At 37.0% G+C, this 17190-nt stretch overlaps 1 protein-coding gene across 2 annotated transcripts in view; it reads right to left on the reverse strand.

Moving 5' to 3' along the window:
• LOC150106272 (actin-binding LIM protein 2-like) overlaps positions 1-17190 on the reverse strand; it is a 614582-nt gene that overhangs the window by 224158 nt on the left and 373234 nt on the right. For both annotated transcript variants that reach the window (XM_090392297.1, XM_090392298.1), the window contains exon 12: positions 8529-8696. In XM_090392297.1, the coding sequence (XP_090248423.1) occupies positions 8529-8696 (168 nt within the window). The remainder of the gene's footprint in view (positions 1-8528; positions 8697-17190) is intronic.

Here is a 17190-nt window from a genome sequence, read left to right on the forward strand (position 1 = left end):
TATCCTTTATCCAAGCATAAGGCAAACAAAGTTTGTGTGTGAAATATCTTCATCAACAACTAGCTTAGATCCAGAGTATTTTAATAATAAGGCATAACACCTTTTCACTAATTGTATATGGGAAATATATGACTTCTGCATTTCTTCAAACTTGGTATACTTATGGTTCTAGCTCCCACTGATGAGACCTCAATGAAGATCGAAATCAGTCTGGGTAGTGGTCCCTCTCATAATGCTTAGCATTATGCAAACACAAAAGGATGTGTGTTTTGCATTATGGGATACTAAGGCAATTAATGTGAAGGTATTGGCTTCTATATACAAGTAGTTAAGTTGTGAAGAAACTTCACATGCAAACTTTGTTAGCTTACACTGGATAAACCAAGAATATAATTTCTTCGCATCTTTAATTTAATTTAATTTATAAGCAAATCAAAAAAACTTTCGGTAACTTCATTTATTTCTAGCAAATCCTTTTATTCCATTTTAGTAATTTTCTTTAAATTTCTTTCACTTCCTTTTGGTGTTATTTTCTATGATAATTTCTTTTGTTTTATATGATTTTCTTTTATATGTCTTTTGTGTTATTTCCTGTAATTTCTTTCATTTCTTGTCATTTCTTTTGTTTCATGGGAATGGAGTGATGGATTAGTATTTTAATTCAAAATCCGCTATAGTGAACCTTGCATCATCATCATCAAACTCCTGACATGTACCTTCAAGGAGTGCAAAGGATATTATGATATAACTACATGAAAAACTCACATCATTACTAACTTCCTATCAACAATTTTCCTCCAAATCAATCTGTTATCTGTCAAGACTCCAACATTATCAGATCTTATATTTCTCTCTTCTAAGGCTTTTTACTGTATCAATCCACATATATTTTAGTCTTCCTTGTTTACAGGATTTCTTTTTTTGCAGATGAATACTATGAGAACTACTCACCCTCTTCTTCAATCTTTGGGAATTTGCCTTTGGGCCAGGACTCCTGAATTATGCCATGAAACTTTTATACCTCCATATTTGACATTTCTTGTCATATATTATATATTATTATCATATACACCCCTTGTCCAAAAAGAAACCGAACTTTCGATAGAAAATAAAATACAGGCCAATTATAATTATTCAAATCATTTATTTCAAGCAATATACTCTCCCTCGGCTTCGATACAGCGTTTGGCATGGTCAATTAATTTGTTAAAGGAGTTTTTTATATCAATTTTTGGGATACTGTTGAGAGTCGTGGTTACTGCCACTTGAACGTTTTCAATGGTGTTGTAGTGCTTTCCTTTCATTAGCAAATGAAGTCGAGAGAAGAGAAAGTAGTTACAGGGTGCTAAATCAGGTGAATACGGTGAATGATCCAACACACAAACTTGGTTTTTGCTCAAAAACTGTCTCACAATGTTCGAACGATGAGATGGTGCATTATCATGCAAAAGTGACCAGCTGCCTGCATCATGATATTCATGCCGTACATGACAAATTCCCGCTATCGATCGCTACAAACCTTTGAGATAAAACTCATCATTGACCATTTGGCCAGGCGGAATGAATTCTTTGTGGATAATGCCCTTGGAATCGTAGAAACAAATCAGCATTGTCTTTACTTTTGACTTCTCCGAGCAATTTTTTTTTCGGATGCCCCTCTTCCGGTGGTCTCCACTCAGCACTCTGGCACTTTGCTTCGGGCTCATACCCAAAACACCATATTTTGTCACCAGTAACGATCATTTCAAGGAAGTTTGAGGACTTACAAGTGGTTTTAATGAGGTCCTTGCAATGAGGTCAATTCGATACATTTTTTTGGCCGTCGGTCAACTTGTGGGGAACAAATCGTGAATTCAATTTACAAAGGCCCAAATTCTCGGTCAAAATGTTGTGTGCAGTTGATTTTGGAATTCCCAATTCATCTTCAATCAATCTCATGGATTATTTACCATTTTCTTTGATGAAATCACACACTTTTTGGATGTTAACTTCGCTCAGTCCAGTTTTTGGATGGCCTGGCTTTTCGTTGTCTTCAAGCGTCTCACGACCACTTTGAAATCACTTAAATCACTCGAAAACTTGAGTACAGGATAAGCATTCGTCACCATATGCTATTTGAAGCATTTGATGCATTTCGGTAAAACTTTTATCAAGTTTATCACAAAAGTCAATCGCAGCTCTCTGTTTGAAACTCATTTTCTGACTATTCGTCAAAACATACTGTCACTCTTGAAATGAAGCAAATGTCATAAACAGTTGACACAAGACTAATGAAGGTTGCAGCTTTTGACAACAAAAAGATACAACAGGTGGCGCCACTAGTTTCTTCTATTTTCGAAAAGTTTGGCTTCTTTTTGGACAGAGGGTGTATGATCATATATTATATATTATGTCATATATTATCTATTCCAACTACTTATCCACATTGCACACTTTAATGTTTTTTAATACCTCAATCATTGATATGTACTCCTGATTACATTTCTCTTGCACATTTTTTTCTACTGTTCTGTCACTATAAATTTTATTTAATAATCTATCAAATTACTGTAGAATATCCAGAATATCTTTACTTCAGTGTTTATATCAACTCTGTCTCCTTTGATTCCTTTTATAGTGCACTTTTCTTCAATTCTGAGCTTTTTTTTTTTTTTTTTTGATTCACCAGCATCCAGAATATTTTGCCATATATGATATCCCATTCCCATTTTTACCTTGTGTATTAGACTCAATGGTCTGTCAGCCAAGTAACTTTGCTTCTTTGAATCCTCTTAATTCTGTATGTAGAGTGTATTTATGGCTGCCATTTGTTTGTGTCCATATGGCCAGTTTGCCTGTTAAGTCTTGCTAACTCAATGATTAGTTAAATTCTTCAGCTGTCCTAATAAAGGTTCCATGCATCCTAAAAATGGGATGTGAATCCAGATCTCTCCAGCCACAGTGTACTGTCAAAATAAATGCGCTGCAAGGGCTCCCTATGTTATATTTATTTTCTATATTCTCAGTCATCTTGTTTAGCTGCTTATACACACAGCTTAGCTTTCTTACATTTTATTATTATTATTATTATTATTCAGGCCTCCATGGAGTCAAAAGACTCATCGAGGGGAGGTCCATCCTAAGAAACACAAAGTCTATCATACCACTCCTTAAACTCATTGAGCGTTCTCGCTCTCACCACTCCATCAGGCAATGCATTCTACAGTTCAACAACCCTCCACGCAAAGAAACCACTCCTCACCCTCTTGCTCACAGTTTCCTTTCATAACTTCCAGGGATGGTCTCTTGTCATCACTCCTTCCCGCTGTTCAACCAAGCGAAAGAACTCCCCAGTGTCAGCCCTGTAACCACCTCTCAACAGTTTAAAAGTCTCAATCATATCACCTCTCCTTCTTCTATCCACCAAACTCTGCAGTCCACATTCACTCAGCCAACCCTCATAACTATCCTTGTACAGTCCTGAAACCATCTTTGTATTCTTTCCACAGTTAATTTATCCCGTTCAAATCCTGGGGACAAAATCTGAGAACAATAGTCCAAGTGTGGTCTGATCAGAGACTTATACAATGGAATGATAACCCTCTTATCTCTGCAGGTCAGTGTCCTTCTCATAATTGCAGCAATCCTCTGTGTTACCTTCACCACCTTTGCAATATGTCCCCTAAACTTCAGGTTTCTATCAATCATCAACCCCAGATCTCTTGTCTCCCCTACTTCCTCCAGTATAACTCCTCCCATACAGTATGCAGCATCCCATCGATGTTTCCCAAACCTCAAGACCTTACATTTTGCTGTATTAAACTGACACCCCCATTCATTTTCCCATCTATCTAGCTTATTCAAATCCTCTTGCAGGGCTACCACATCTGCACTATTACTAATAATCCTTCCTAGCTTCGCATCATCTGCAAACAACTGAATACCCCTTGCAATCCACTGGCAATGTCATTGATATAAAGGTTAAACAATATAGGTCCTAGTACTGAGCCCTGTGGGACCCCACTTGTAACCCTCTGCCTCCTTGAAACTGCTCCACCATACACAACTCTCTGATACCTATCAGACAGCCAATCCTGAATCCAGTTGACCAATCTGACATCCAGACCCATGTGCTGCAACTTGAATATCAGCTTATCATGTGGCACCCTGTCAAATGCCTTTGCTAAGTCTAAGAAAATTGCAGTATATGCCTTTCCCTCATCTAATGTTCTTGTAACTTTATTATAAAAGGCTAGCATATTGCTAAAACAAGAGCGCCCTTTCACAAATCCATGTTGATTCTCACAGATAACATTACCCTCATCTGCACAATGCTGTATATGGTCTCTCACTACTTTCTCCAAGATCTTAACAACTACTGATGACACACAGACTGGCCTATAATTAGACACTTCCAGTCTGTTAGCACCCTTATGCAATGGCACTATCTTACCTTCCTTCCATTCCCTGGGCACCTTTGCCGAAGCCAGACTTTCATTGAAAAGCCAGGTTAAAGGCACTGTCAGTTCCCTAGCACATTCTCTCAAAATTCGTGATGAAATACCATCCAGTCCCAAAGCTTTGGTGACATCCAGAGTACTCAGTATCTGAAACACACTCTCCTCCTGTACCTCTAAACCTCGAACCAGCCCTATCCCTCTAGCATTAAAACTGACTCCTCTAGGATGAAATACTCCAATAAAGTGTTCATTGAACAATTCCACTATGTCCTCTGCATCAGTCACTCTATTCCCATTTTTATCCCACAATATCATTCTTCCACAGTCATTTCTCCTCCTACTGGCCACATAGCTTTAAAATTCCCTAGGATTTTCTTTGGATCTTAGGGCCAATCTCCTCTCATATTCCAGTTTCGCTTTCCTTACTACACTAGTCACTCTTCTGGCCTGTGTCTTATATTCTTCATGCATCCTCTCTTCACCTGTCTCCTTATATCTCTTCCATAGCCTCTTTTTTGCATGCAATTCCTGTTTAATATTGTTTGTCATCGACTTTACTCGAAATTGTGTCCTCTTCTTCACTCGTGGTATACAATTCACCATTTCTGCTAACAAATATTCTTTCACAATTTCCCATGCACTAATGATATCCCGGCCTTCCAATTCCTCCCTCCCTGAAACTTCCCGAAGTTGACATCTAAGACTATTATAATCACCTGCATTATAATTCCACATAAGTTCCCGTCTCTTTGATACTCCTGCATGTCTATTAATCTTCCAAGTCAAAAGCACATGATCACTCTCTCTCCAACTGGTGAGAGAGATGTCTCAGTTATTATCAACTCTTCTGATGCTATAACCAAATCCAAAACTCTTGAACTTCTTGTTCCCTCTGTTACATGTTGCCTAAGACATTTGTCCCTCAAGAATTCTAGAAATTCTATTCCCCTATTGCTACATGCATCTTCCTCTCTCCAATTTATACTACTGTAGTTAAAATCTCCCATAACAATCATTCTTCTTGCACTTGCCAAACTTAGCTGTCTAAACAGCTCCTCGTCCCCATCCTCTGTGCTCCTGGGTCTGTAGCAACATTCCACTAAATATCATTGTTTTTCTAAATTGTAAAATGTAAATATCTAAATTTTTCATTGTATTTTTTAGGGTTCCTGTTGACCTGCTCACTAGGAGGTTTTCATATGCTTTCTTCTTTTCCCAGGACTGACGCTTTAGCTTATTGAGTCTGTCATAATGTTCAGATTTTTCTATCATTGCTAACAACCTCACCACATGCCTCTATGACTGAATCAATCAATATTTTCAGAAGCATTTGCTTCTGAGACTTCAAGATTTAGTTCTTGTTTTCAAGATCATTCATTTTCTTTTTTGCAATCACATTTGTACACTTCTTGAGTCTACAGTTCATTTCAGAAAGCTGTTCAACTTTGTTTCCTTTTAAAACTTTCTTACATACTTTTCTTTTCAAAATGATATTCAATTTTATTCTGATCAAAACTGATCAGAATAAATGATGATGAATGAAGAAGCAATGACCATTCAAATGGTCATCACTTCCCATTTCAATTCCATACACTCTTGTATCCTGAAACCAGTGTAAGAATATCACCATCTGCAATAACGCAATCACTAAGTCTCATTTCTTGTGTTTTCTCTCCATGTGAATTTGTCCATATTAACAAATTTGTCAATTTATTAATGAGAACTAGCATTACTAACTTTGCTTTTTTTTTTCTCCAAATTTTCAAAATATATTTCTTCTCCTTTCCTACACGTTGTTAAAATTTTCCAACAAGGACCAGCTTTTCATTTTTCTTTATGTTATCTTAACTGATAACTCAAAAATTTCCACTTTATATTTGGCAGAACCTTCTGTGGAATGACTGGTGCAAATGAGCATCATTGTTCATTTGCACTATTTGCATCATTCTCTAGTACTTCTGTCAGTTCTACTTCTTTTCTGTTGGCAATTCTTATGTTGAAAGTAGACAATGCTCACTCAACAAAAACCAAATATCTGGAAATCATTGATTAGATTGCTGCGCACATCTAACTTCAATTTTTCATCTGTTCATCTCCAAACAATAACAGAAAACACGACTCATGACACTCTCTACCATCACTTCATGTTTCATATACTTCTTCTTCTTTTCAGCCATTTTCTGTCCACTGCTGGACGGAGGCCTCCTCCAGTTCCTTCCACCTTTCTCTCTTCAATGGTTGACCAATTTTTCCCAACAAAATTTGACAATTCATAACTTCACCTTTTAAGACATCCTCGGCCTCGTTTTCCTTCTTTTGGAATCCAGTTTGTTAGTATGGTGGTCCATCGCTCATCTTCTCTTCTGGATAGATATCCAGCCCACATCCATTTTAGTCGCTTGTGGTGAAGAATGATGTCAGTGATACGAGTCTGGCTTCTTATCTTTTAATGTGATGCCTAGCATCAGCCTCTTCACTTTTCTTTAAGTTGTTGCTAGTTTATTTGTCAGTGCATTTGTTAGAGACCAAGTTTCAACCATATGTGATGACTGGAGGTATACACATGGTTAAATGTCTTTCTTTTTAAACAGAATGGGACATGATTGTTTTGAAAAATGCTTTTCAATTTTCTGATTGCACTCCAGACAAGTTGAACTCTTCTGTTTATTTCCTTTGGGAGTCCACAGTTTAGATCAATGAGATGACCTAAATATATATATGAAGAGACTCGTTCCAAGAAATTGTTTTCTATTATTATGTTTTTTGGTTTTACAAAACGATTAAACATAATTTTAGTTTTTTTCTCTGTTTATTTTTAGGCCAACTTTTCTGCTTTCATGATATAGGTCTTCTATCATTATATTAAGGTCTTCCGGAGTGTTTTCAAAAATGATGATATCATCTGCATATCTTAGTGTGTTAAGTTTCTGTTATTAATTTTCATACCAAGGTTTGTCCAGTTTATATTGTTAAATATTTCTTGAAGGACTGCCGTAAAGATTTTGGGTGATAGAGAGTCTCCTTGTCGGACACCGTTTTCAATTGCTATTTATTGCTGCTCATGTGAAGTTGGATTGCTGCTGTTGCAGCATGGTATATTTCCTGGATGAGGTCCATATATTCTCCAGGAACTCCCTGATTCTGGAGTGCTCTGATTATTGCATTAGTTTTGATGGAATCAAATGCTTTTTCATAATCAACAGAAGCTAAACAGAGGCAATTGGTTTCTTCTGCTTTTTCTATTATTTGTTTTACTGCATGAATATGATCAATTGTGTTAAAGCCTTTACAGAATCCTGCTTGTTCCACTGGTTGATTTGAGTCTAGAAGAAGGTAACCTGTTTGTCATTACTTTTGTGATAATTTTGTACAGATTAGAGAGAATACTAACTGGTCTATAGTTCTTTACTTCTTCTTTGTCTCTTTTTTTTAAATAACAGTATCAGAGAAGCATTTTCCCAGTTTTCTGATATCTTTCTCTCTTCTAGGCATATATTTAGTAATTTTGTGACATGGTGAATTATGTTGTTTCCTCCCCATTTAATTAATTCTATATGAATTAGGTCTTCACCAGAACATTTTCCATTTTTTTATTGTTTTAATGACCATTATAATGATATTCATGGTACCCTATCTTCTGTTAATGTTGAGTTTGTTCTAGTAGCTTACTTTTCACTGTTTGCTCTGGTTCAATGAAAACAGACTGGAGTCTTGTTACCAGAAAATGCTACAAATTTCATCATGTTGTACCATTCTTTAGTTTTGGTTTAAGCTAATACAGAAAACAATTTGGTCAGTGCTAAGTCAAAAACTGTCAGCACATTCTTGCTCATTTGGTATACACTCAGTTGGTATACCTACCAACTGAGTGTACCATGTGAAGGTAAGAATTAGACATCAGAAGCGCCAATCATTTCTCTGCATTCCTTAAAGGTTACAGGGAGATTGACTCCCAGATGATCATTACCTTGACTCTTAGGAGCCCAACCAAATAAGTTTTACGTCTTAATTTACAGACTACAATAGCTGTATAATTAATAGATACTTCCAGTATATCCAATATAAATGAAACTATAACCAATTACTTACCTGGATCACTGTATGGAAAAGGTGGTGCAGGGAAGTCATCACGTTCAATTCTTGGAACTTCGTTAGGTTTAGGTTTTTGGGCACTGGGATAATGAGACAATTCTATTGGCTCTTCATTATTCATGTGTGGAGAACGTGGTCGAGGTGCAGAAGCCTGAATAGAATCCACTGATGTGGCAAAAGGAATATCAAATTTTATATTAGAAATAACATAAAATATAGAAAATATATCAGAACCATACTTTTTATTGAGATGCATTTTTTGTCATATCTAATCACACTTACTTAATACCTTATTTAAAAAAATGAGGTATTACAAATAAATACAATTTATATAAATAAGATATAAATGTTAAAATATTTATATTCAAAAATATCAAATCCATTTATAGAACAATCAATTTAACGTAAATTAAACAATATATCCATCTAACTTCTTTCAAAGAAGTTGAAGCAAAGAATGTACTTAGAAAAAGTCTACACAACAACAACAACAACATCTCAGTAAATCAGATTAAATATGCCAAGAAATGTATTCTTGGTTTAATCCTTTCTCTAAGTTTAAGCCAACAATGTTTGTGCATGAAGTATATCTTCACAACTGGGCCACTTGGATATAGAGGCTAATGACTTCACATCAATGGCCTTAGCATTCCATAATGTTTAGCATTATACATCAAGAATAATTTCTTGGTGTTTTTAATTTATAGTATAACCAAGTGAATGAACTTTCAACCTCTAATTCTAATCCAGAGTATTTTGATAATAAGGTGTGACACCATTTTAACTACTTATAAATAGATAATGACTTTTGCATTACTTCAAATTTGGTATCTCTTCTGGGTCAGGATAGAATAACATTAGTTGAAATTACCAATAGTGCATCTAGTATAATAACTGAACAGATAAAAGATGAAATGCAAACAAATGAAACTGTTATACAAGGAGAAACCAGAGAAGAAACAGAAAAGCAAGTAAGACATCTGAAAGAACTTAATAAGCAGACAAGATCATCAAAAAGAAATGACAAATTAATAAAAAAAATGAGGATAAACAAAAAATATTAAAATGCATACTAAAAAAGGAACTAAATCTAAAAGAAGAAGAAGAAATGATAAAAAATGAAAAGATGGAGAAGGTTGTGGATCATCAAATGAAAACTCCTCAGGCTCAGAAGAATTTATGGAAATATGAGGAACCATCTCTTGCTAATAAAGGTAAAGCAAGAGATACAATTAAAGAAAAAGAATAAAGTTTTCTCAGTACAATTATCATCAACGAGGTGTGACAATTTAATTCCAGGAACAGCCGTGTAGTGTCGCCCGTGAGATGATTTATTTGGAGTCACATGAGTAATCATCTTTGTAGATGTTTTAACTAATGCATGTGTAAACTTCAAACCAACAGAGCCATTTGCTAGTTGGCTATTGCAAAAACAATAGAGATCTGCATGTAAACTTTGGCATAAAAATGAGTGATCAAAATTTGGAGCTCAAATCTCTCTCATCTCATTTTCCTTTTACCCTCTTTTACCTTGCAGTGTCGAGGGTTTATTAATCTTCGGACCTGAACCATTCACAGAATAAGGAGGTCAGCCCTATGCCCCAGTGTATTCTATGTCCTGTAGCGTTGAGTTCTCAAGGCTGGTTTGCCTGCTTTGCGGGATGAAAAACCCAAGGATAAACTGGGGAAAAAATCCTACTGTCCATGCCCAAGACCAGCTAACTTGGCTATGGCTGAGGAAGATCCTTCAGCTCCTCACGTCTCTGATGGGAATCGAACCTAGGACACTCCTTCCCAAGGCATATGGTTGTGAAATACACTGCCACTAGGCTAACCGTGTGGAGGTTGTGAAAATTAGCAAAACTGCTACTGAAACGTTGGAGCTGTTGAAAGTAGCATATGGTGTGGATGCTCTGAAAAAGTCAAGTGTCTTTGAGTGGCATAAGAGATTCAAAGGTGGGTGGGAAGATGTGACAATGAACCCAGAAGTGGACAGCAAAAAACAAAAATAACAGATGCAAATGTGAACAGAGTGCGAGATTGGTATGATCTGACAGACAATTAAGTGTGCAATTAATAGCTGATGAATTGCAAATGAATCAAAAAATAGTCAGGGGAATTTTAACTGAAGAATTGGGTATGCGAAAGATTTCTGCGAAGTTCGTGCCTTGGATCTTGATGGATGAACAGAAGCAGTGGCAGCTTCAAGTTGCGACTACTCTTTCTGCAAATAAGCATGTTTCTGAGTGTAATTGCGGGTAATTGATGAAACCTGGCGCTTCCAGTACAATCCCAAAACAAAACACCAGAGAATGCAGTGGAAAACCCGAGTTCGCCACATCCAAAAAAAAAGCACACATCAGGTTCACAATCAAGACCATGCTGGTGTGTTTCTTTGATCGCAAGGGGATAGTCCACTATGAATTCATTCATTCATTTATTCATTCATTCATTTCGTATGGTGATTCAACGGCCGTGAGCCCCTTTTTATGGGGAAGTACCGCACCACCTCAATCCTCCCGATTTTTATCCGGGCTCGGGATCGGCATAGCTGATAACTCAGACCTATGGCTGAAGGGATTGCCTTAAGTATTCCTGACTGTATCCGTGTGTGTTCATGGGGGCTGGTTTGCCTGCTTGCAGGATGAAAAACCCCTGCTGTCCACACCCAAGACTGGCTAACTTGGCTACGGCTGAGAAAGATCTTTAAGCTCCTTAAGTCATTGCCAGGAATTGAACCTAGGACAGTCCTTCCCCAGGCATATGGTTGCGAAGCACATAGCCACTAGACTAACCGTGTGGACATTTATTAATTGAACAGGGACAAACGGTCAACCAACAATGCTATTTAGAGATGCTGAAAAGATTACAAGATTCTGTTTGGAGAAAAAGACTTGAATTGTGGCCTGACAAGTGAATCATCCATCACGACAATGCGCCAAGATATAGTGCACTCATCATGAGAGAGTTTCTGGTCAAAAAATCGATTACCGAATTAGGTCATCCTGTTTATTCACCCGACTTAGCTCCCTGTGATTTCTGGCTGTTTCCAAAATTAAAGACTGTGCTAAAAGGATGAAGATTTTCTGACATCACTGATATCCATCATAATGTGATAAAGGAACTCAAGAGTATTCCGGAAAAGAATTCCAAGCCTGTTTCCAAAGGGAACACCATCTAAAACAGTGTATAAATTCACAAGGGGACCACTTAGAAGGTGACAGTAGCCAATAATGTATAGTTCCGAACGTAAGTTTTTTACAGATGTATTCGAGGAATTAAATTGTCACACCTCATACAAGAAAAGAAAATAACTAGCTTCCAAATCAAGAATGACAGGCATGAAAGTGACCATGAGGTGATTACTTGGGTGGTTGCCAGCAGTGCAAGGACCCCTGTGAAAAAAGGGTATATGTGGAACTACAAGGGGGCTGATTATGAAGAGCTCAGGAGACAGCTTGCAGGTGTAGCATGGAATGAGGAGTTAGCTGGAAAAGAGATCAATGCAGCTTGGGGGATTTTCAAAAAATATTTAGTGGATGCAATGTCTAAATGTATAGCACGGGTGAGAAGGTTAAATAAGGTAGGTGTGAGATGGATGAATAAAGAGATTAAGCATGCAATACAGAGAAAAAGGGCATTGTGGAGGCAGCATAAGAGAAGTGGAAGTAACCAATTTCATGAGGTCTACAAAGACCAGGCAAGGAGGATGACTTGGTTGGTGACAGTAGCTAAAGAGAGGTATGAACAGCAGTCAGCTAATGAAGCTAAAAAGAATCCTAGGGAGTTTTTTCGATATGTAGCCAGCAAAAGAAAGAATGATTATGGAAGGATGACACTGATTGGAGGAAATGGTATAAAGACAGCTGTTGCAGAATGTGTGGTGGAGATACTTAATGAGCAGTTCATAACGATCTTTCATCTTGTGTGTGACTTCATGGAGAGATTAAGAGCAGTTGATGATGGGGAGGAGAGACTGACTGTAAGTGAGCAAGAGGTTTGGGGAGTTGAGTAAACTAGATGTAAATAAGGCTGTCGGACTTAATAATATATCACCGCATATTCTGGAGGAATGTGCCAGAGAGTTGACACCTGCCTTGACATATTTTTTTAATACGAGTCTTGCACTTGGTCAAGTCCCTAAAGAGTGGAAGGAGGGCAAGATTGTGCCACTTCATAAAGGAGGTGATCGAACTCAAGCATCAAACTATAGGCCTATCTGTGTGTCAGGTATTGTGGTTAAGTTGTTGGAGAAGCATGTGAAAACTAGGAATCAGAGTTGGGTTGACAACAATGGTATAATCTTTGATGGACTGCATGGATTTGCTAAAGGGAGGTCATGTTTTAATAATCTACTTACTTATTACAATAAAGTGACTGCTTCCTTGGACAGAGGAGAAGGATACACAGTAATATACTTGGATTTCGCAAAAGCTTTTGATAGAGTACCTCATGATAAGTTGACAGTCAAACTAGAGCAGATGGGGTTGGATATTAGATTAGTGCATTGGATTGGAGACTGGCTATCTGATAGATATCAACAAGTTGTGCAATATCCAGGAAAAGGAAAGTCACTAGTGGAGTGCCTCAGGGATCTGTTTTAGGGCCATTAGGATTTAACTTGTATATTAATGATATTGGCAAAGATTTGGATGGAGATATTCAGTTGTTTGCAGATGATGCAAAGTTGGGACGAACCATAAAGAGTAGTGAAGATGTTGTGGCCTTGCAAGAAGACTTGAATAAATTGAGTGATTGGGCAAGCAAATGGGGATGTGAGTTCAATGTTGAAAATGTAAGGTTTTAAAATTTGGAAAACAAAGATGGGATGCAGAATTTATGCTTGGTGAGAATATATTGTTGGAAGTAGAGGAAATAAGAGATCTGGGGGTGATAGTGGATAAGGATCTGAAATTTAAGGGACACATCACCAAAATTGTGAAGACAACACAAAGACTTCTGGGAATGATGCGGAGGACACTGACGTGTAGAAGTAGGGAGATACTTGTTCCATTGTATAAGGCTTTGATTAGGCCACACATGGACTATTGTGCCCAGATTTGGTCACTGTGTATTCAGAAGGATGAAGAGATGCTGGAAAGGGTCCAAAGGCGACTGACTAAGGTAGTTTCTGACCTCTGGAATGTTGAGTATGAGGAAAGATTGAAAAGATGTAATTTGCAGAGTCTGGTGGAGAGAAGGAAGAGGGGAGATATGATAGAGACCTACAAGTTGGTAAGGGGTTGTTATAGGATCAATGGTGGAGAAGTTCTACAGAGAATAGTGGGAGATCAGGGGAGAACCAGAGGTCATCCCTGGAAACTGTATAAAGAGGGTGTGAGTAAGGGAGTGAGAGGCAGGTTTTTTTCGTGCAGAGTTGTGAGTGATTGGAATGCCTTGCCTGAGAGTGTGGTGTCTGCAAGGAGATTGAATGAGTTTAAGACACGGTATGATGAGATGTGTGTGAGATAAAAGGACCTCCTAGATGAGTCTTTGACTCCATGAGGTCTTGTTTAATAATAATAATAATAATAATAAAATTGAAATAATGGAAAACAATTTACAAGAAGCAGGCTAACAACTACTCCTTCACAAATCAAAGATCTCATCAGGTTCAGCCAAAATCTAGAAGTTAAAAATGATCAGTGACATTTCACTAATCATATCATCTCCTTTCTGCATTGCCTTATTAAATGAATCAATGCAGAAAGGAAGATCCCACAGGTAAATTAAATAAGAAGCTATATGGAAACTTATGCTATGCCATAATATTAGGTTTGTGTTTCTCCAAGAAACATGCTTCTACAGATATAAAGATATAAAAACGTTAACAGATAGATATCCACTTCATTCTTATCGGAGCTTTGGAAAATTTAACAGGGTTGGAGTAGTGCTTATTCTTGCCCCCTTCTTTGGGTCGTTCTGTAATATTCATAAGGTGTAGAAGGGTGAATGTTGACAACAGACTGGAAATAATGTGGATGTGTAATAGGGTTTATAAATGTTTATGCTCCATCCAATGGAACAGTTAGACAAAAATTCTTCAAGGAATTGCAGTCATATTTATATGCTGCCCACTACATAGCAGCTGGAGAATAGAATTGTACTGAATAATACACATTAGGCAAAACAGGAGGACACCCCAGGAGTTGAAAAGTGAGATGTACACATTTGAAATTATGTCTTAACAATGCTCAACTAATAGACATATAGAGGATTCTCTGGATCCTCTCCAACATTTAATCATCCATTTGAAAACCTGGCGACCAAATTTGTGCACAGTAATCCATATGAAGCCTGATCAAAGTCTTGTACAATGGAATCAAAACATCCTTACTTCTACATGTCAGTGTTCTCCACATCATTCCTATAATCTGCTGTGTTGTCCTCACAATTTTAATAAAATGTCCAAAAAATTCCAAGTCCCTATCCACCACAATCCCCAAGTTCTTAATCTCCTCCACCTTTTCCAAAATATCGCCACCAATCCTATACTCTGCATCCCATCTTTGCTTCAAATTTTAAACACTTACACTTTGCAGCATTAAACTGGCATTTTATTTATGTCGTCTTGCAAAGCTGCATTTGTTCTACTTCTCATAAATCTCCCCACCTTTGCATCATCTGCAAACAACTGTATATCAACATTTAAGTGTTTTCCATTGTCATTTACATACAAATTAAACATCAGTTGCCCCAAAACAGACCCTTACATCAATAGTGACTTTTCTCTTCTGGGATATCACTCCCCTTTTGTATCTGGGATACACAACCTGCTGATGCCTATCAGACAGCCAATCTCCAATCCAACAGACTAATCTACTATTCAATCCTATCTGTTCCAATTTAACTACTAATTTGTAATGTGGAAATCTACTGAAAGACTTTGCAAAATCTAAATATACTACTGTATATGCATCCCCTTATCCAATGTATTCATCACTTTGTAATCTGCTTACTTATTTGTAAGCAGATTGTTAAAACACGATCTTTCTTTAGCAAATCTATGCTGTCCATTAAAGAGTGCTGGTGCTGTCAACCCAGTTCTGAATCCTTGTCCTCACTAGCTTCTCCAACACCTTGACGACAACTAGACTTGAAGCCTTAGTCTTATCGCCTATCTCATGAAGCAGAACAATTCTGCCATCTTTCCATTACTTTGGGACCTGAGCTTATCTAAGACTCAAGTTAAAACCATATGTTAAAACAGTTGTTAACTCCCTGGAACATTCCCTCAAGACACGTAGTGATATGCCATCAAGTCCCATGGCCTTCACATCATGTTTACTCAATTCATCCTCCTGCTCACTCACCCTTAGTGGTTCCTCCCCAATTCCCACTGCTCTCAAGTTATGCACACTATCTTACAATCACAAGGAGGGAATACTTTAATGAACTACTCATTTAACATTTCTACTGTATCCTCCTCAGTGTTTATCATTCTCCTATTATCAATGACCAACGTCATCCTTCCATAATCATTCTTCCTTTACTGGCAAAATACTGAAAAACTCCCTAGGATTTCTTTTAGCATCTTTCGCTTGGTTAAACAGCGGGAAGGAGTGATGACAAGAGGCCATCCCTGGAAGTTATGAAAGGAAACTGTGAGCAAGAGGGTGAGGAGTGGTTTCTCTGCATGGAGGGTGGTTGAACCATGGAATGCATTGCCTGATGGAGTGGTGAGAGCGAGAACGGTCAATGAGTTCAAGGAGTGGTATGATAGACTTTGTGTTTCTTAGGAAGGACCTCCAACGATGAGTCTTTTGACTCCATGGAGACCTGAATAATAATAATAATAATAATAATTTGCTAACTGCTGCTCATACTGCACTTTTGTTACACTTAGCTTCCTTGCTCTTTTCAATCAATTACATGAGTACAAAGTACTCCTCGTGTAATTGATTACTCATATCTCCACTTTTTTTTTTTTTTTTCCAAGATTGTATGCTTCACCTCTTCGGTCATCCATTTTACACCTACCTTATTTAATCTCCTAATCTCTGGAATGAATACATTCCATAACTGCCTCTGACAAATAATTCCTAAGTAGAGACCAAACAAACAGCATTGATTTCTTTCCCATGCTATTTATCATTTCATGATATTGCTGCAAGCTGCCTTCTGAGTTTTCCATAATCAAATTGTAGCAATCCTTTATCTTTTCATATATTTTTCACCCTGCAATTTAAAAATCAAATTTTATCTTTGTTAAATTTAATAAAAAAATTGCAGCATAGTGGTAAGCAAGGTCTTTTTACTGACTTCTTGATAACTAAACTATGCAATGAGAATTATTCAAATGATGTCCAAGAGATTTCAAGTGATGATGATGTCCAGCCACTCATAAATAAAGAATATCTACAAATGTTCATTTTGAAGACAGTAATGATGATTAAAATATGCACTTTATTTTATTTTGCCTAAAACATTTATGTGTTATGTGCAATAAAGTTTACGTACAATTTGTATTTTTATAAGTTTATACTATGCATTTTGTTTCATAATTTATATGTTTTCTTAACTTACATGAATTACCTGAATTAAATAAAAATATTTGTTGGATATGTCATTGTTGTTTATATAATTAAAAGAAAAAAGATTTCGGAACATAACCCTACTTTTTCTGTGTTTCTTGATCTGAGTCTCGCATAACGCGATT

This window comes from Typopeltis vanoorti, chromosome 5 (assembly GCF_054136105.1).
Source record: "Typopeltis vanoorti isolate ZY-2024b chromosome 5, IOZ_Tvanoo_1.0, whole genome shotgun sequence".
Classification (NCBI taxonomy): Eukaryota; Metazoa; Arthropoda; class Arachnida; order Uropygi; family Thelyphonidae; genus Typopeltis; species Typopeltis vanoorti.